Source organism: Stigmatopora argus, chromosome 4 (genome assembly GCF_051989625.1).
Source record: "Stigmatopora argus isolate UIUO_Sarg chromosome 4, RoL_Sarg_1.0, whole genome shotgun sequence".
Lineage (NCBI taxonomy): Eukaryota > Metazoa > Chordata > Actinopteri > Syngnathiformes > Syngnathidae > Stigmatopora > Stigmatopora argus.
The window spans coordinates 10,736,703-10,751,702 of record NC_135390.1 but is presented as its reverse complement, the minus strand read 5'-3'; the positions used below and the strand labels follow the sequence as shown (position 1 = coordinate 10,751,702).

General features: G+C 38.9%; 1 protein-coding gene and 2 long non-coding RNA genes across 5 annotated transcripts in view; 2 read left to right on the top strand and 1 right to left on the bottom strand.

Annotated features, from left to right (window-relative positions):
• The window catches only part of tuft1a (tuftelin 1a), a 12,569-nt gene extending 2,107 nt beyond the window's left edge, over window positions 1–10,462 (top strand). The window contains exons 2-12 of the mRNA XM_077599343.1: window positions 3,932–4,012; window positions 5,294–5,395; window positions 6,085–6,171; window positions 6,279–6,329; window positions 6,413–6,499; window positions 7,360–7,470; window positions 8,260–8,480; window positions 8,568–8,673; window positions 8,755–8,838; window positions 9,047–9,141; window positions 9,898–10,462. Of these exons, the coding sequence (XP_077455469.1) occupies window positions 3,932–4,012; window positions 5,294–5,395; window positions 6,085–6,171; window positions 6,279–6,329; window positions 6,413–6,499; window positions 7,360–7,470; window positions 8,260–8,480; window positions 8,568–8,673; window positions 8,755–8,838; window positions 9,047–9,141; window positions 9,898–9,970 (1,098 nt within the window). The 3' untranslated portion in view covers window positions 9,971–10,462. The remainder of the gene's footprint in view (window positions 1–3,931; window positions 4,013–5,293; window positions 5,396–6,084; window positions 6,172–6,278; window positions 6,330–6,412; window positions 6,500–7,359; window positions 7,471–8,259; window positions 8,481–8,567; window positions 8,674–8,754; window positions 8,839–9,046; window positions 9,142–9,897) is intronic.
• An 840-nt stretch (window positions 10,463–11,302) lies between these two features.
• Window positions 11,303–12,963, top strand: LOC144073580 (uncharacterized). Its single transcript, XR_013300108.1, has 5 exons — window positions 11,303–11,588; window positions 12,158–12,244; window positions 12,342–12,433; window positions 12,708–12,727; window positions 12,884–12,963. It is a non-coding gene; the product is annotated as an uncharacterized LOC144073580 (long non-coding RNA).
• A 46-nt stretch (window positions 12,964–13,009) lies between these two features.
• LOC144073581 (uncharacterized) overlaps window positions 13,010–15,000 on the bottom strand; it is a 2,795-nt gene continuing 804 nt past the window's right edge. Inside the window, exons 1-5 of one of the 3 annotated variants that reach the window (XR_013300110.1) lie at window positions 14,376–15,000; window positions 14,107–14,184; window positions 13,484–13,549; window positions 13,240–13,405; window positions 13,010–13,131 (exon numbers count right to left, since the gene is read on the bottom strand). The exon at window positions 14,376–15,000 is cut by the window's right edge and continues 804 nt beyond it. This is a non-coding gene — a long non-coding RNA (uncharacterized LOC144073581). The remainder of the gene's footprint in view (window positions 13,132–13,239; window positions 13,406–13,483; window positions 13,550–14,106; window positions 14,185–14,375) is intronic. The other 2 variants (XR_013300111.1, XR_013300109.1) reach the window with 2 other exon arrangements.

Below are 15,000 nucleotides of genomic sequence, written 5' to 3'. Positions count from 1 at the left end.
CATTGCCTACATAGGTCACTTCTCCTCCAAGGTCTTGGACCTTCAAGTTTTTGTAGAACTTGACGGCCCCAATTTAAGTGGGTGTGGCACAATGGCGCCGGCTGTCGCAAAGAAGCATATGTGTACCATCTCAATTGAAGAATGCCCTCTATCCAGTCTGTTTTCCATGTTTCCCTTCACCAACTCACCTGAATGAAATAATCAGGATCCTTATCAAGCTTCTGGAGAGCTTGCTGATGAGTTCGATCACTTCATTCAGGTGTGGTAGATGATAGTTTTAGTGGTTTTTAATGGGTATTTAAAAAATATATAGATATGTAAATCATTCATTCATTTTCTGAACCACATTATGGTCACGGGGGGGTGCTGGAGCCTATCCCAGCTGACTCGGGCCAGAGGCGGGGCACACTCTGAATCGGTGGCCAGCCAATCGCAAGGCACGAGGAGACGGAGAACCATGCACACACTCACCTAGGGGCAATTTTGAGTGTCCAATCAGCCTACCATGCATGTTTTTTGGAATGTGGGAGGAACTCGGAGTGCCTGGAGAAAACCCACACGCAGCTTGCTGATGAGTTCAATTATTTGTTTTAGGTGTGGTAGATGTGGTAGATATGGAAAACAGATAGGATAGGGGGGCCCGGGGACCGGAATCTGGCAACCCTGGGCTAAACAAACCCATATCCCGCAGACAACAATATTTTTATTTTTTCTATAATTCTATAATTCCACAATAATTAAACAGCACTGTTCCAAAAAGTAGGCACCAAGGTTAGATATTTTCTGACCCATGCTACACGGCTACCCAGTTTCAAGAAGATCGGTTCACAAATGACATAGAATAGGACTTCAAATTTAGTGTTTACAAGAATAATAAGAAAAAAATAACATCACAAACTAAGTAGTGACAAGACAGGGCATCCTCCTGTGGAAAAAAATGAAGTTCCTCAGGTAAAACAGACAAACAATTGTGATTGTTCTATGGCTGAGATTGATGCTATCTGTGCTGCAGGTGGAAAGGGGAGACAGGAGAGTGATTTAGTACACAAACACACACTTATACACACACACAAGTTCACTCTAATGAGAAGCAATACTGTCATGCATGGGATGCAGCAGGAGCTTTTGGGGATTTCTTGCCTTATGCTCACATCATTCAGCAAAAGCCTTCTCCTGATGCCAAAATAAGGCACAAAGTGTCCTTTTCGCCTTTTAAAGCCTGTAGGCAGCCCGCCTGCAAGTAGCTCACCATCTTTTGTGCCCTTTGTTGGTGTCTGCCTGCCATCCCGGGCTCGCATTTCTGCCCTGTTATGGAGTCGATGTTTACACTGTCTCACCTTGTGTTTTTATGTGGGCTTTTTTCCCTTTAGGTTTGTTCCACTGCTCCTTTTGTCCAGTGAAGGCTGTATAGTATTACAGCTGCTGGCATTTATGTGCATGTGTAAATAGCTTAGCGCTCAGGTTGCGTAAGACCTTCCCAACAATTGTCCCACTGTTTCTCTCGCCCGCCTTAATTGAACACCCTCCCATCCTCTGCTCAAATGTTCCATCAGAGCGAGATGTAATGTGAGTGCACTTTAGCACACAAAAAGAAGGAACTTTTCAACTTCTGTTTTTCACATTGTAGTAGGAGCAACCCCCCCTCATACCCTATTTGTTTTTTCAACTGCTTCTGTATTGTTCTTGCTCGGTTATTTCTGACCACCTTTCCCTTTGTTTTCCTGTACCATTATAAAAGCAACAGTTCTTTGAAATGAAATCACACAGTTCTGGGATCAAGGGGTTCCATCCCAGGTGGTTTCTCCCTGTGTGGAGTTTGCATGTTCTTCCCGGGCCTGTGTGGGTTTTCTCTGGGTACTCTGGTTTCCTCCCATATCCCAAAATCATGCATGTAGGGTGCTTGAACACTCTAAATTGACCCTAGGTATGAATGTGAGCATAAATGGTTGTCCCCCATCTGGTGCCCATATTAGCTGAGATAGGCTCCAGCACCCCCGCTACCCTTGTGAGGATAAGCGGTTCAGAAAATGAATAAAGCTAAAGAGGTTTAGTTATCCCCTTTATTTACTATTTGGGTAATAATTTAACAGGGCATAAAAATTAAGAGTAAATACAGTAGATGCCTAATTTCTTAAAACAGTGGATCTAAAAAATAATAATAATTAGTTCTTTATGTACCACCTTAAAAAGATAATCAACATTACCATATTAAAACCCTAAAAAAATATCCAAGGCAGAAGCTTTAGTTCTACAAAGGGATTTAATATTTTTATTTTTTTTGTCTGTAAAATTTGGTACAGGTCAAATGTAGTCACTGTGCATAAATGAATGAAAATAATTATTACTATTATGATTGTTATTATTAACTTAAAACACTGCAGAAAAAGTTAATAAATAACACGACTGTTCGCAAAGAAACCTTTGTAAATAATCAAAAGTACTTTGACTTTGTAAAATAGGGATGAGTAGTGGTCTCATAAATATTAAGTTATATATTGAAAATGATCCCATTTCCTTTAGCCCGTGGCCATCTTCGTCTTTTCGAAACACAAATAATTCCCACACAATTTTATGTTTTTGGAAGGACTTTAATAATATGAAATTGACAAATGGATAAGAAACAACATAAACCCAAATGGTCTTTCCATCCTTTTACTGTTCAAGCATTCACACTTTTGCACAATTTAGTCTTCATTTTTGGAATGTTGGAGGAACCTGAATTGCCCGGAAGAAACATATGGGGAAAACACCTGAATTCCACACAGGAATGCTTGAAAATAATGATGGGCCATTGAATAAGCAAGCCTATTGTTTTGTGACATATATTTGTACAAGAAACCAAATATCAGAAAAATAGGCTGGCCTTAGGTTACCATGTTAAGAGGAGTAATGGCATCCAGTCAATAAATGACGTCTGTGAAGCGGTTAATTTTGGGTGACAGTTTTACAGAATATTTTACACAAATTCCTCTTAAGCGTGACTTAAATTAACGTGAACTCCGAAGCTAAAAAATGTCAACACCGTCAATTAAAATTTTTCCGTCAAGTTGTTAAACTTGACATTTCCAATGAAATGCTCTGATGGATGCACTTTGGGAGGGACAAAGACGTCAATTAGTGACCGTCGAGTTGATCGTGTTAACAGGCAGTTGAAGTTACACCCTCGTCCACGTACGTAAATCACCACCCATAACACACATTAAACAATACACCTGTTCACCTTAACCTACTCCATTACATATTAACTCTTTTAGTGCCAATGATTTGATATCAATCCTCTGACGTAAGTTTTAGTTATTGTGCCTGTGTGTTTACAGACATGAAATTGCAGTCATTTTTCTCTTTGCATGTTGTGTGTCTCCTTTTTTGGCCTGTTGTCAAAGACTTGTTGTTCGGAATGTGTTATATAATGTCGTTGACCTCCTCCCTCGTATCCTCCGCATGCACATATACACAAGGGGCTGATTTGGGGGAGTTCCCTGCTCTGGGACACACACAGACACAGCCGCCCTTTCGCTTCCTGACCCAGGCTTTTCCTGCAAAGTGGCTTCCTTCCAGAAAATTAAAAGAAAAATGGAGTTTGTGTTTGTGTTTTTTTTGGCTGTGTTATTGTTACCGCGCGGCTTCGCCATCTGCCGAGTCTGACGTGAAATCTTTAAGTCCACATTGCCCAGAAATGTGCCTCCATCCCGACCGATGACGTCCAATTTGCCTAATTTAAAGCAAACACTGTGTGTCTGTGTAGCCTCAAATACTTTTGCTTCCTTTTCTGACGTTTGCAGCCCCCCACCCTTTTTCTCGCCAGCCCTCTCCCTACCTCGACTTCTACATTTAGTGACTCAGTTTCTCCTTTGCTTTCTGGAAATTGTAGCCAGTCGGACTCTCCATCCCATAACGGTCTCTCTGTGGGTTTTGTTGTTGCTTTTTCCAGGAGGGGTGCAGGCGACTGCGACTCACGCTACACGACCAGAACCAAGCAGCCCGTGTTTCGGAGCAGCAACACCGAGATAAGGTAAGATTTGTGGATGGGGTCTAATTTTAGATTAGATTAGATTAGATAACTTTATTCATCCCGGATTTGGGAAATTTCATTGTCACAGTAGCAAGAGGGTGAGAATACAGACAGGAAAAGACATTTTAGACATAATTAAATGGGTAATAAATAAGTTAATAAATAAAAAAATAAAAATATAAATAAATGAATACATTTTTATAAAATTATTAGTGTTGTGAAGATGCCATGCTACCATATTCATTCATTGATTCATTCGTTTTCTGAACCGCTTATCCAAACAAGGGTCACGGGGGGTGCTGGAGACTATCCCAGCTGACTTTGGGCACGAGGTGTTGGACACCCTGAATTGGTGGCCAGCCAATCACATGGCACGAGGAGACGTACAACCATTCATGCTCACACTCATACTGAGGGGCAATTTAGAATGTTCAACCAGCCAGAGTACCCCGAGAAAAGAGACTCCAGCACCCCCCACAACCTTCGTTATAATAAGCGGTTCAGAAAATGATTGAATGATTAAAAATCTTATTTGGCCTTGTATTATAGTATATTTGTTTAATTGTAATTCAGACAGTGCAATGCTCTAACCTGGAATTAAATGCCATTCTCGTCAAGATATTTTGATATTATGTGGCACAGTTGTAAAAAAAATAAAATAAATGTAACACGGAGAATCCCATGTTTTTATCTCACCAAGTCATGTAGTCCTTACTTTTATTCTTACTTCGTGTTCATTTTGGAGGTTAAAATGAAAAGGTCCTATATTGTGGTTGACTTGCATACTGCGGAATTGACATTGCATGGTTCCTGTAATGTATTAGGAATGATAACATGCTCACATGCGTGTAAAGAAACGCATCTGCTTCCCATCAAGGGAGGTTCCCATATGTTTCGTGAGCAGGACTTCTTGAGTAATTCGTCACATAACCCAGACGAGTGCCAAACTTGCGCTGAGTTTCATAAGTTTTTCCCGCCTGTTCCACTGCGTATGCGTGTGTGCCCCTCCCAACTTCATGGTGTTTGCAATGGAAACATGAAGAAATCAGCCTTTGACATGATTCAACTCACATTTAAATATGTTAGTGATTGAAACTCCCAGTATTGTTTTGCAATATCAATCACAAAAATGCGGCAGCTCCTCCTGGGTGACCTCATCCATGTTTCGTTCATTCACATCTGTGAATATTTGAAAACACACCCATCCAGCTCAAGCAATATTCTCAATAACTCTTATCAGAGCTCATACAATATTCTCAATAACTGTTATTATTTCTATAGCCTGTCGGCCGCGCCTATGCGCTGGTGCAAACACCCATCGAGCGGACACTTCTCCCCCCGGAACCAGTAAAATCTACAGAGGAGCAAGTCGAGGTTATCAAGGTGGGTGATGTATGGAGCAAAAAAAGTATCTGTAGCTTCATTGCTAATCTTAGAATGGCTGAGTGGTTGAACGTCCTCTGTTTAGGTTGCAGTCTCTTCTGCATGCATCGGTTTGAATCCCACTTCCGACAAAGCAAAGTTTTTTTACCTGCTATATCAAGAAATTCAAATAATTTCATGAATGACCAAATCATGAACCATACCCTTGCTACCACAGCAGAGCCGGGAACATTGTTAGGGACCCATACCACCCTGGCAGACGCTACAGGTCTCACAAATAGACTTAGGGACATTTTTTTTCCCCCCACAGCCATCAGGACTCTGAACTAGCGTTAGCACGACACACAATCCCTTCTGTGCAATAACTTTGGGGTGTGCAAAAACAATGTGCAATATCTTAGATTGTGCAATATTTTAGAATTTACCTTGCCAGGATGTGACCTTTTATATTTTTATATTACTTATATAAGGTTGTTTTTTTTACTGAAAAAACGCACTTTGTGGAGTAGCACCACCAATTTCGTTATATGCAGCTGTGTATGATGACCATAAAGGCTTTTGATTGATTTGATTGAAACACCGAAATCAGCAACATAGCATTTATGCAGTCAACCAGTGAACCAAAAATAAGAACAAAATAAAAATAAACGTCCATATGTTCAGTATGACCGAAGTTCTATTTGTTCTAGGTTTATCTGCAAGCCCGCAGAGAAGAAAATCAAAAGCAGAATCAGAGTCTGAAGATGTTGTCAGATGAAGTTTCACAGATACAAGAGGTCAGTCCTTCAACTACCCTTGTTGACATGTGTGTTTCTTATTTGCTATATCTCTTATTTACACACACAAAGAAAGGTTTTGAACCGTTTGTTTACGTTTGGCACAGGTGCGGTACTGCCTGAAGACACTCAGGGAGCAGATGGCATCCAAAAATAAGGTGCGCAACTTTGGCCCATCAGGGGGTTGTTCCCTTATATGAAGGTCTGCTTGACTTTGCCTCTCCTTCGCTCTTTAAACCAGGTTCACACGAACAGTTGGAAGGTTTCATCTCCATTCAAGAAAATGACTTCTTCTAGCCAGAAAGCCGCAACCAAAAGCAACGGACAGGTGAGCTTTTTTTATTCTTTTCCAGACAATGCTAGTAAAATGATCTTTTGGAATTTAACCCCAAAAACAGTGATAAAAATAAGGTGTGGGCTGAAATAGTAGTCACTGTAATTGAATACGAGCTAGGATTAAAATGGGGAGAAATATTAGATTAGATTAGATAACTTTATTCGTCCCGTATTCGGGAAATTTCATTGTCACAGTAGCAAGAGGGTGAGAATACAGACACAGGAAAAGACATTTTAGACATAAATAAATTGGTAATAAATAAGTTAATAAATAAGCGTGTTGCTGAAATATACATATATATACATACATATACATGTATATATATACATATAGACATACAAACATATAAATATACATACATATATAATTTTATTTATATATATAAATATACATACATATATAATTTTATTTATATATATATATATATATATATATATATATATATGTGTATATATACATACATACACATAGATGTACATGTATACATACGGTTGGTCTTAACATTCATCATTCATAACATATACACGGAATGAGCTTGCAGCTAGCACATTTTCCTTTTTAAGCTTTCCCAATTGTTCCCACATTCCGAGAGTGTGTTTTCGAATGTTTTTTGTTTGGTTTTGTATTCACCATTTTAGTTGTGTTTTCTCTCATTATTTTGCCACGGATGATCCCATTACTGTATCAGTGAGTCACAGTGCAGTTGCAGAAATAGGAGCCATTCCATGACGCACAACAATAAAAACACGCCTGCTTTCTCCTAGGCCGAGCCCATTCCGCTCGCTTGCTGGGTTTTACGTGACATCAGTGCACAAGTATTCGTGTCCTTATTGTTTTGTTGTGTCTATCAGGAGACGGACGATGAGGCGGAGAGGGCTAATCTGAGAGAAGTCAGCAAGCGCCTGTATGCGCAGTTGCAAGACGCTGAGAAGAAGCACCAGGAGGAGAAAGAAAGGCTGCAGGTGACATTAAAAGTTGTTACCTTACATACAAAACGGTGCAGACTTTCTCAGAGGACATTTCAGATTCAACATTCTTGAAAAAGAATTGAATTGAATGCTTTTTATTGTCATTATACAAGTATAATGAGATTGAAAGCTTCACCATCAAGTGCACAAATAGCAACAACAAACAAACAGAGATAAAAAATCCATAAATGATAACAAAAACTAATAAATAAATAATCAATAAATGATAAATGAATTAGTAGTCAACATAAGTAGGAGTGAACAACATAAACAAGTGCAGAAATAACAACAACAAACATAAATAATCAATAATTAAGTAATAAATAAATTAGTAGTCAACATAATGAGTCAACAACATAAAAAAGTGCAGAAATAACAACAATAAACAAACATAAATAACCAATAATCATAAATAAAAAATAAATTGATGCAAGTTTTTGCATTTTGTATGCATAATATTTGCAATTTTAATGTCAAAGATTCCTGGCGGCCCGGTGCTGCGAGTGGTTCGCGCGTCGGCCTCACAGCTCTGGGGTCCTGGGTTCAAATCCAGGTCGGTCCACCTGTATGGAAGTTGCATGTTCTCCCCGGGCCTGCGTGGGTTTCCTCCGGGTACTCCGGTTTCCTCTCAAATTCCAAAAATATGCATGGTAGGCTGATTGAACACTAAATTGCCCTTAGGTTTGGGTGTGATTGTGCATTGTTGTTCGTCTCAGCCATAGTCAGCCGGTATAGGCTCCAGCACCCCCCTCATACGAGTTCAATTCCCCAATCCGCCTCTAGGCTGAAGGCAGCATGCTGAGAGAGCGTTTGAGCGATCAGGAGGTCAAGCTGAAAAACACTACGGAAGACGTGGACAAGAAAGACCAGCGTATCGATGAGCTCCAGAGGTTATTGGGGGGCATGGAGAAGGAGAGCGCCACCCTGAGGGAAACCATACGCCAGCGAGAGGATGAACTGCACGAGTTACGGCGCATAAGAGAAGCGGGCCCCAAAGGGCAAAGGTCAGGATTTTTCTCCACCGCAAACAAGTCGGATGTTGTAATTTGAGGACCACTCTCAATTTCATGTGTGTGGGTGTTGTTGTTCAGAGCAGAGGAGTTGGAGAAGGAGGTCGCCATTCTCAGGGAGAAAATCCACCATCTGGATGACATGCTGAAAAGCCAGCAGAGGAAAGTCAGACACATGATTGAGCAGGTGGGATGGCGTTTCATTGGAAGAAAGAAGGCGTCTTTGTATTTGCACCTGGTTTTGAACTTGTTGTTTGCTCAATTTTAGCTTCAGAACTCTCGCATGGTGATCCAAGAGCGAGATCGCGTCATCAAAGAGCTGCAGGAGAAAGTGGCTTTCTTGGAAGCTGAGGTAGGAAAGTCTTTCTTTCTTCTTCTACCGCACCTTAGGAAGCCAACTTTGCTTTATTGATTTGGAATTCAAAGCCAATGAGGTGATAAATTCACCTTTGTGCCAAGGGAGGTGATACAGGGAAGACAAAATGGAGCATTGTCTAGTTTTGAGGAAGTTAGCATTTATCTTTGCACGTTATCTGATGCGCCACAATGTGCTTGTGTAGAACCGAGAGATGCATGACCAGATGGACTACTTCTTGGGAGGACAGAAAAGCACTTCTTACCTTTCATCGGAGCGCAACCCACAAATTGTGTATAGGTAACTAACACATTTCATCACATTACACCAAGTAAAGCACTTTTTTTTGTAATAATAATAATGATACATTAAATATAAATTGCCCAAGAACAAAGGTATTAGACATCAATCAATCAACATACATTTATTCATATATTTATTTATAACCTATCTATTTATGTCTAAAATGTATTTTGCTGTGTCTGCATTCTGACCCTCTTGCTACTGTAACAATGACATTTCCCAAATACGGTATGAATAATGTTATCGAATCTAATCAAATAATAGTACCAACTTTTTAAACTATTTTTTACCATGGTGTGAAAAAAAAATGTTATTGATGTTTATGCTAGATAAATATTGCGGCACCACAAGAGACTACTGATTCATAAGTATTTTTTTTTTAAATTTAAAAAGTGGAGGTCAAGTACAATGAACTTTAATCACTTTAGATTGAATTTATTACTTATTGGATTAAAAATAGATTAATTCCTTGTATGTGTTCATTTTTCAAAGGAGGCAGCTAGCAATTATTCAAAGATAGTTATTAATATTTATTTTAATAAACACATTTAAACTGATCAATCTGAGTGGTAGGCAATAAAAAACTGATGGCTCAATGCAACAAATATTAAAAAGCTCTTGTGTATGTTATTTTCTGGAAAATGGCTGACACCACCGTCAAATTTATAGACATATTGTGAAACCATTAGTAATCAAAATGAGCTTGATCATCTTTAGAAAGTCAAGGCTTTGAAATATTTTTGTTCTTGGCAGTAAACCATTCAAGCTGTCAACATCCTCCAACAAGCCTCTGCCGTTCATCAAAGTCATCGAAATCAAGTCTTGAGTCTTCTGAAAAGCGCTCGATGTGTTTTTTGGTTTTGCATGCAGACTGATACTAGACAACAGCTTGCGATCACGAAGGAAGATCCGAGCCGAGCTTTTACCAACATTTGCCCTCTCAAAGGATGCACTGCACTCTTTGTCCTGAGTACAATACTACTCTTAAACTTTTAACTCACATTGCAATTAACGTGCGTAGTGCAGCAGGCTTTTGAGTAGAATGTTATCTGCATCGTCTGTCTACTATCAATAGTGTGTCGTATGAAGCTTGGTAGTAAAAGCTATTTGCACTTAGAAAGTTTTCAGGTAAGCACTGAAAATGCAGAATTCGTAGCTGACCAAACTGCGTTATAGAAGCGTCACTCATTTTAACTTTAAAGCATTTCAGTTTGCTGTCATTGTAAATGTGTCCTTATTGAATGTCCTGCTAAATTTTAATTTTATATAAGCTTTCTACTTTGTATTTATTTGTCAATAAATGCATGTGTTTGACTTATTCATATGGATTTTTGTTTACAAATGCGGGACATACACTTATTAATTGAAAATGTCAAATTATTGATATTAATATATATATATATATATATATATATATATATATATATACATACATATATATACATATATCATAGTATATAGATACATATATATGTATATGTATGTATATATGTGTGTGCATGTATATATACATATATACATACATATGTATATCATATTATATAGATACATATATGTATATATATATATATGTATGTATATGTGTATATATATATATATGTGTGTGTGTATATATATATGTGTGTGTATGTATATGTATACGTATATAGTAAGGCTTTTTTCTTTAAAAAATCGACATAGTATGGTAAGGCTAAGAAAGTCGGAGAATAAATCTGACTTCTGATTCTTCTCCTAGTTATTGCTGTGGTCCAGTGGCAAAAATATTGGTTCAGAACTTGAGGTGGGAATCAGGAGTGAGTTCAATTCCACTCTTTGCAATTCACAAATTGTTTATTGAGGTAATGAAAAGGATAAATATAACTTCCAATCACTTCATTTCAGAAGTCACTGTGGTCCAGTGGCAAAGACAATGGGTCAGAACTTCAGGTGGACTCAAGTTCAAATCAGGAATGAGTTCAATTCCTCTCTTTGCAATTCTCAATTTTTTTCCTAAAAAACGACATAGTATAGTAAGGTTTTTTTCCTAAAAAACGACAAAGTGTATATAGTAAGGCTTTTTTTCTTTAAAAAAAACGACATAGTATATAGTAAGGCTTTTTAATTTGTAAAAAATGACCATGTATAGTAAGGCTTTTTAATTTGTAAAAAATGACCATGTATAGTAAGGCTTTTTATTTTTTTAAAATGACCATGCAAAGTAAGGCTTTTTATATATAAAAAAAAAAAACGAACACACTCTTTTACAGCATCAAGACTACAAAAATGGCGACTATAGTACGTCATCTTCCAAACATGGTCATTGAGTCGGGAGGACAAATCACCTCCTATGGGCGTGGTTACGCCCATTGGTGACGCAGGTGCTTAAATTATGCACCTGCGCAGCATCTCGCCCTTTAGCGCAGCCATTTCCATGCCGTCGGTCGAACGACTAGCACCCAAACGAGGTAAGCCCTAGACTAGAGCAATTTACTGGCCTATGTGCATTTTTAACACCCTACCGGGAGATTTTTTTAGGAATCAATTGAGCCAAAACGCCAACAAATCTGTTAGTTTATTGCCAGGTCGAACACACCGTCGACATTTGAAGTATGGGCTCCTTGGCATGCCACTAGCTAGCTTAGCATTAGCCTCACGACATTTGACTTCAAAAGTATTTTGTCCGTATTCTCTCCATTATTGAGTCGTGGGGGAAGACTTAATTTTATCAAACAAAGCCGAGATATCAACGGTCAGTTTGCCAGGTGAAGGTGTGTTGAATGTAATGATAGTTTTCACTGCGATTGCTAAACGCCCTTTTCCAATTTGTAATTCTGTTTTAAACAAAAATCATTGATACCAAAATGGTTAAGCCGACTTTCTCCTAGTTTTTAAACATCAGTCTGTATATTGAATCGCTTTGTCTGGAAAGGGGAAATTAGCACCGAGCACTCACTAACTTATTTTCATTCTTTATCTTGATCATTTACTTTAAGATTTCTCTTTCCTGTAATAATTGTTTGCACTTCCCAAATAGCTTGGTTAAATCAAGATGAAGCTGTTCCCGTGTGTCCAGAACCATGCACACCCTTGAGGGGAGAGGAGACTGGGCCAAGGTATCAAGGTAATACTAATGACCAAAAAAAACCACCTAAACACATCTGTTGAATCTCCAGTCTCTGTATATGATAACTTTTGCTCTATTTTTTTGCATGCACCAGGTCCATGGTGATGTCCAGACCCTGTAGGACCAGGTGATCTTCCCAGGTTGCCCACTTGAAGATGATGCATCGTCTCTGAACTCTGCTCTGAGGTTAATACCGTATTTTCCCGCCTATTTGGCGCATCGTTTCTTACGCCGCAGTGTCAGTAACGAGTGCTATTTCTGTATTTTAGACATAAAGCATGCACTATTTCGTCAGATGCATATGTATTTCATATGGATTAAGATCGAAATGCGATAGCGCTGGCTACCGGAAGCAGCTTATTTCCGGTTTATATTGTAATGTATCCAAGTCAAAACATTCCAATCTCACATTATTTTATTGACTAAAGTTGCAATTTACTAACCCCCTCTTATTTTATAGGTGATGTCCCGATCCCTAAGGTGAGGAGGATTTCTTTTTTTTTTTTCATCAGAAATTTCAATAAAAGAGATTTGAGTGTCATTTGTCTTTGTTAAAACACTTGAGAAAAAAGACCCAAGACCCTCAATGGTCTTTTTTTTTTTGGTGTTTATTCTAAATGTTGCTTTTGTCTACAGGTGGAGAACACCAGCTACACCAATCAATGTGATCCTAAGTGTGCAAATGTATTTCTTTGAATAAAAATTCTAAAATGTCATGTTGCTTGCATTCCTTTGCTAGTTCTATGAAGAAAAATACATGGGTATATTTTAAAGGTTTTATTTTCCCACAAAATGGGGTAATTGAGAAGTTCACAGATCTTCCAGCATTTAAAGATGAGGTGGTGTTTCCATTGATGAATCTCTTCTTGGCACTGGATGGAATTCTGGGGAGAAAAAAAGAGGGTCAAAGCACAATAGACTAAGTCCAACATTAAAAAAAATAGACTAGGGGTCAGTTAGGTCAAAAGGTTTGACCAAAAAACAAAGATTACTAAGTTAGGTTTTACCAACATCAGAAGGACCCATCTCTCTTTTCAGATGTGGTGGGAGATATGGAAAACATACTGGATAGGTGGCCCTCAAGATGTTGGTGTCAAAGGCTGTGCCACGCTCCAAAGTCACCTTTCTTTAGCGTTGATTTGGTAAACTTGGGTGGACCTTGAAGAGAAGCAAAAGAGTATTTTTAGTACACGACATGAAAATAATAAATCAAATAACCTGAAAAACAGGTCTTACGTCATACACGACTTCTTTGGTCTTGTAAATTTGGACAACTTCCACCATCTCCGTGGCTTTAAACCTCTGCAAAACACCACAGCATGATTATGTCATTGCTTATTTAACCATTTTGATGCACAAATGACTCCCATTCAATCAAAAAAATAAAATAGGTCTCACAAAGCTCTTAGACGGAGGAAAAATGGTTGTTTAAACGAGTCAAAAATGACCCCTACGCTACGGTTGAATGAAGGTCTCGCTTAGGTTTTGTCAAAACCACAATTAAAAATCAAAAGGTCCAAGCCCTGAAGTCTTCCTTTAGGAAAGGAAGGGCAAAGGTATATACGTATTCTAGAAGTGTACTGTTTATTCCTTACACCTCCACTTGATGGCACTAGTGTGAGTTACCCACACAGGATCTTGCTATTAAAAAAAATCAACGCCAACCCAGTTAAAGTGTCTTCATTCAAAATTGGAGTGTATCATGATGCTAAACAAGCTAATTTAGGAAAGCCGTGAACACTGGTCGCTGATATCTAAACATTACTGTGACAACAAAATTTCCCGAATACGGGATGAATCAAGTTATCCAATCCAATTACACGGGTAGAGGAATTAGAAGATATTAAAAAAAGACTCACTTTGCCAACAAACTGCTCCTTTTTGGCCGTTATGGCCACATTCTTGATGTTTCCCAGCAGTCTGTACTCGTTGAGGGACTGAAACACACAATGGAAGGGTTTCTTTTTAAACATTAAGAGCAATAGGTGATGCAATGTAGCCAACTTGCTAGCAAACATTTGTGTTTGCATCCACGTCGGGGCTACATCACGCCAATGAAGCACGTTGCCGTCAAAAAGCACTCTTGAAATGAGAACTGGGGCTACGAAATCCCCAAAAGACAAAGTACCGAACGCGCTGCATTGTCCTGGAAGAAGTTTGTCGGGTCTTTCTTCGGGAAATCGTCAATTCTGAGCAGCTCAGCAGTCCAACGCGCCCAGCCTCCGGCTCATCCGCCATTTTGAAAAATGGCGGCGGTCTTTTGAACTCTGACGTCAGCCACGCCTCGGCCACGCCTATTACACATAGACACAAAAAAAGAGATCGTTTTCATCATAGAGTGCATTAGTCAGGGGGCTGGGGCTGCAAATACTTTTAGGTTGGGCATTAATACTTCAAAACAAATACATTGTTTTCATAATAACGTACTGTAAATACTTTTTGGTTGGGCTTTAATACTTTAAGATACAATATTGCACATTATGAACATTGCGGTGACATGCACTTCAGTGTTTGTTTTTGACTTCTAAGGTTACATACTTGGATATGCTTTTTCAATTGGGATTCATTTGGTTAAAGCAGGGGTGTCAAACATACGGCCCGCGGGCCGGAACCGGCCCCCAAGGAGGTTCGATCAGGCCCGCAGGATAATTTGAAAGCGGAAAAAAAATGCATAAAAGACATGGAATTAATATTTTTAATTCGCTGCAATTCATGGATTATCCGCTAAGGGGCGCACTCTTTCCATCAGAGTA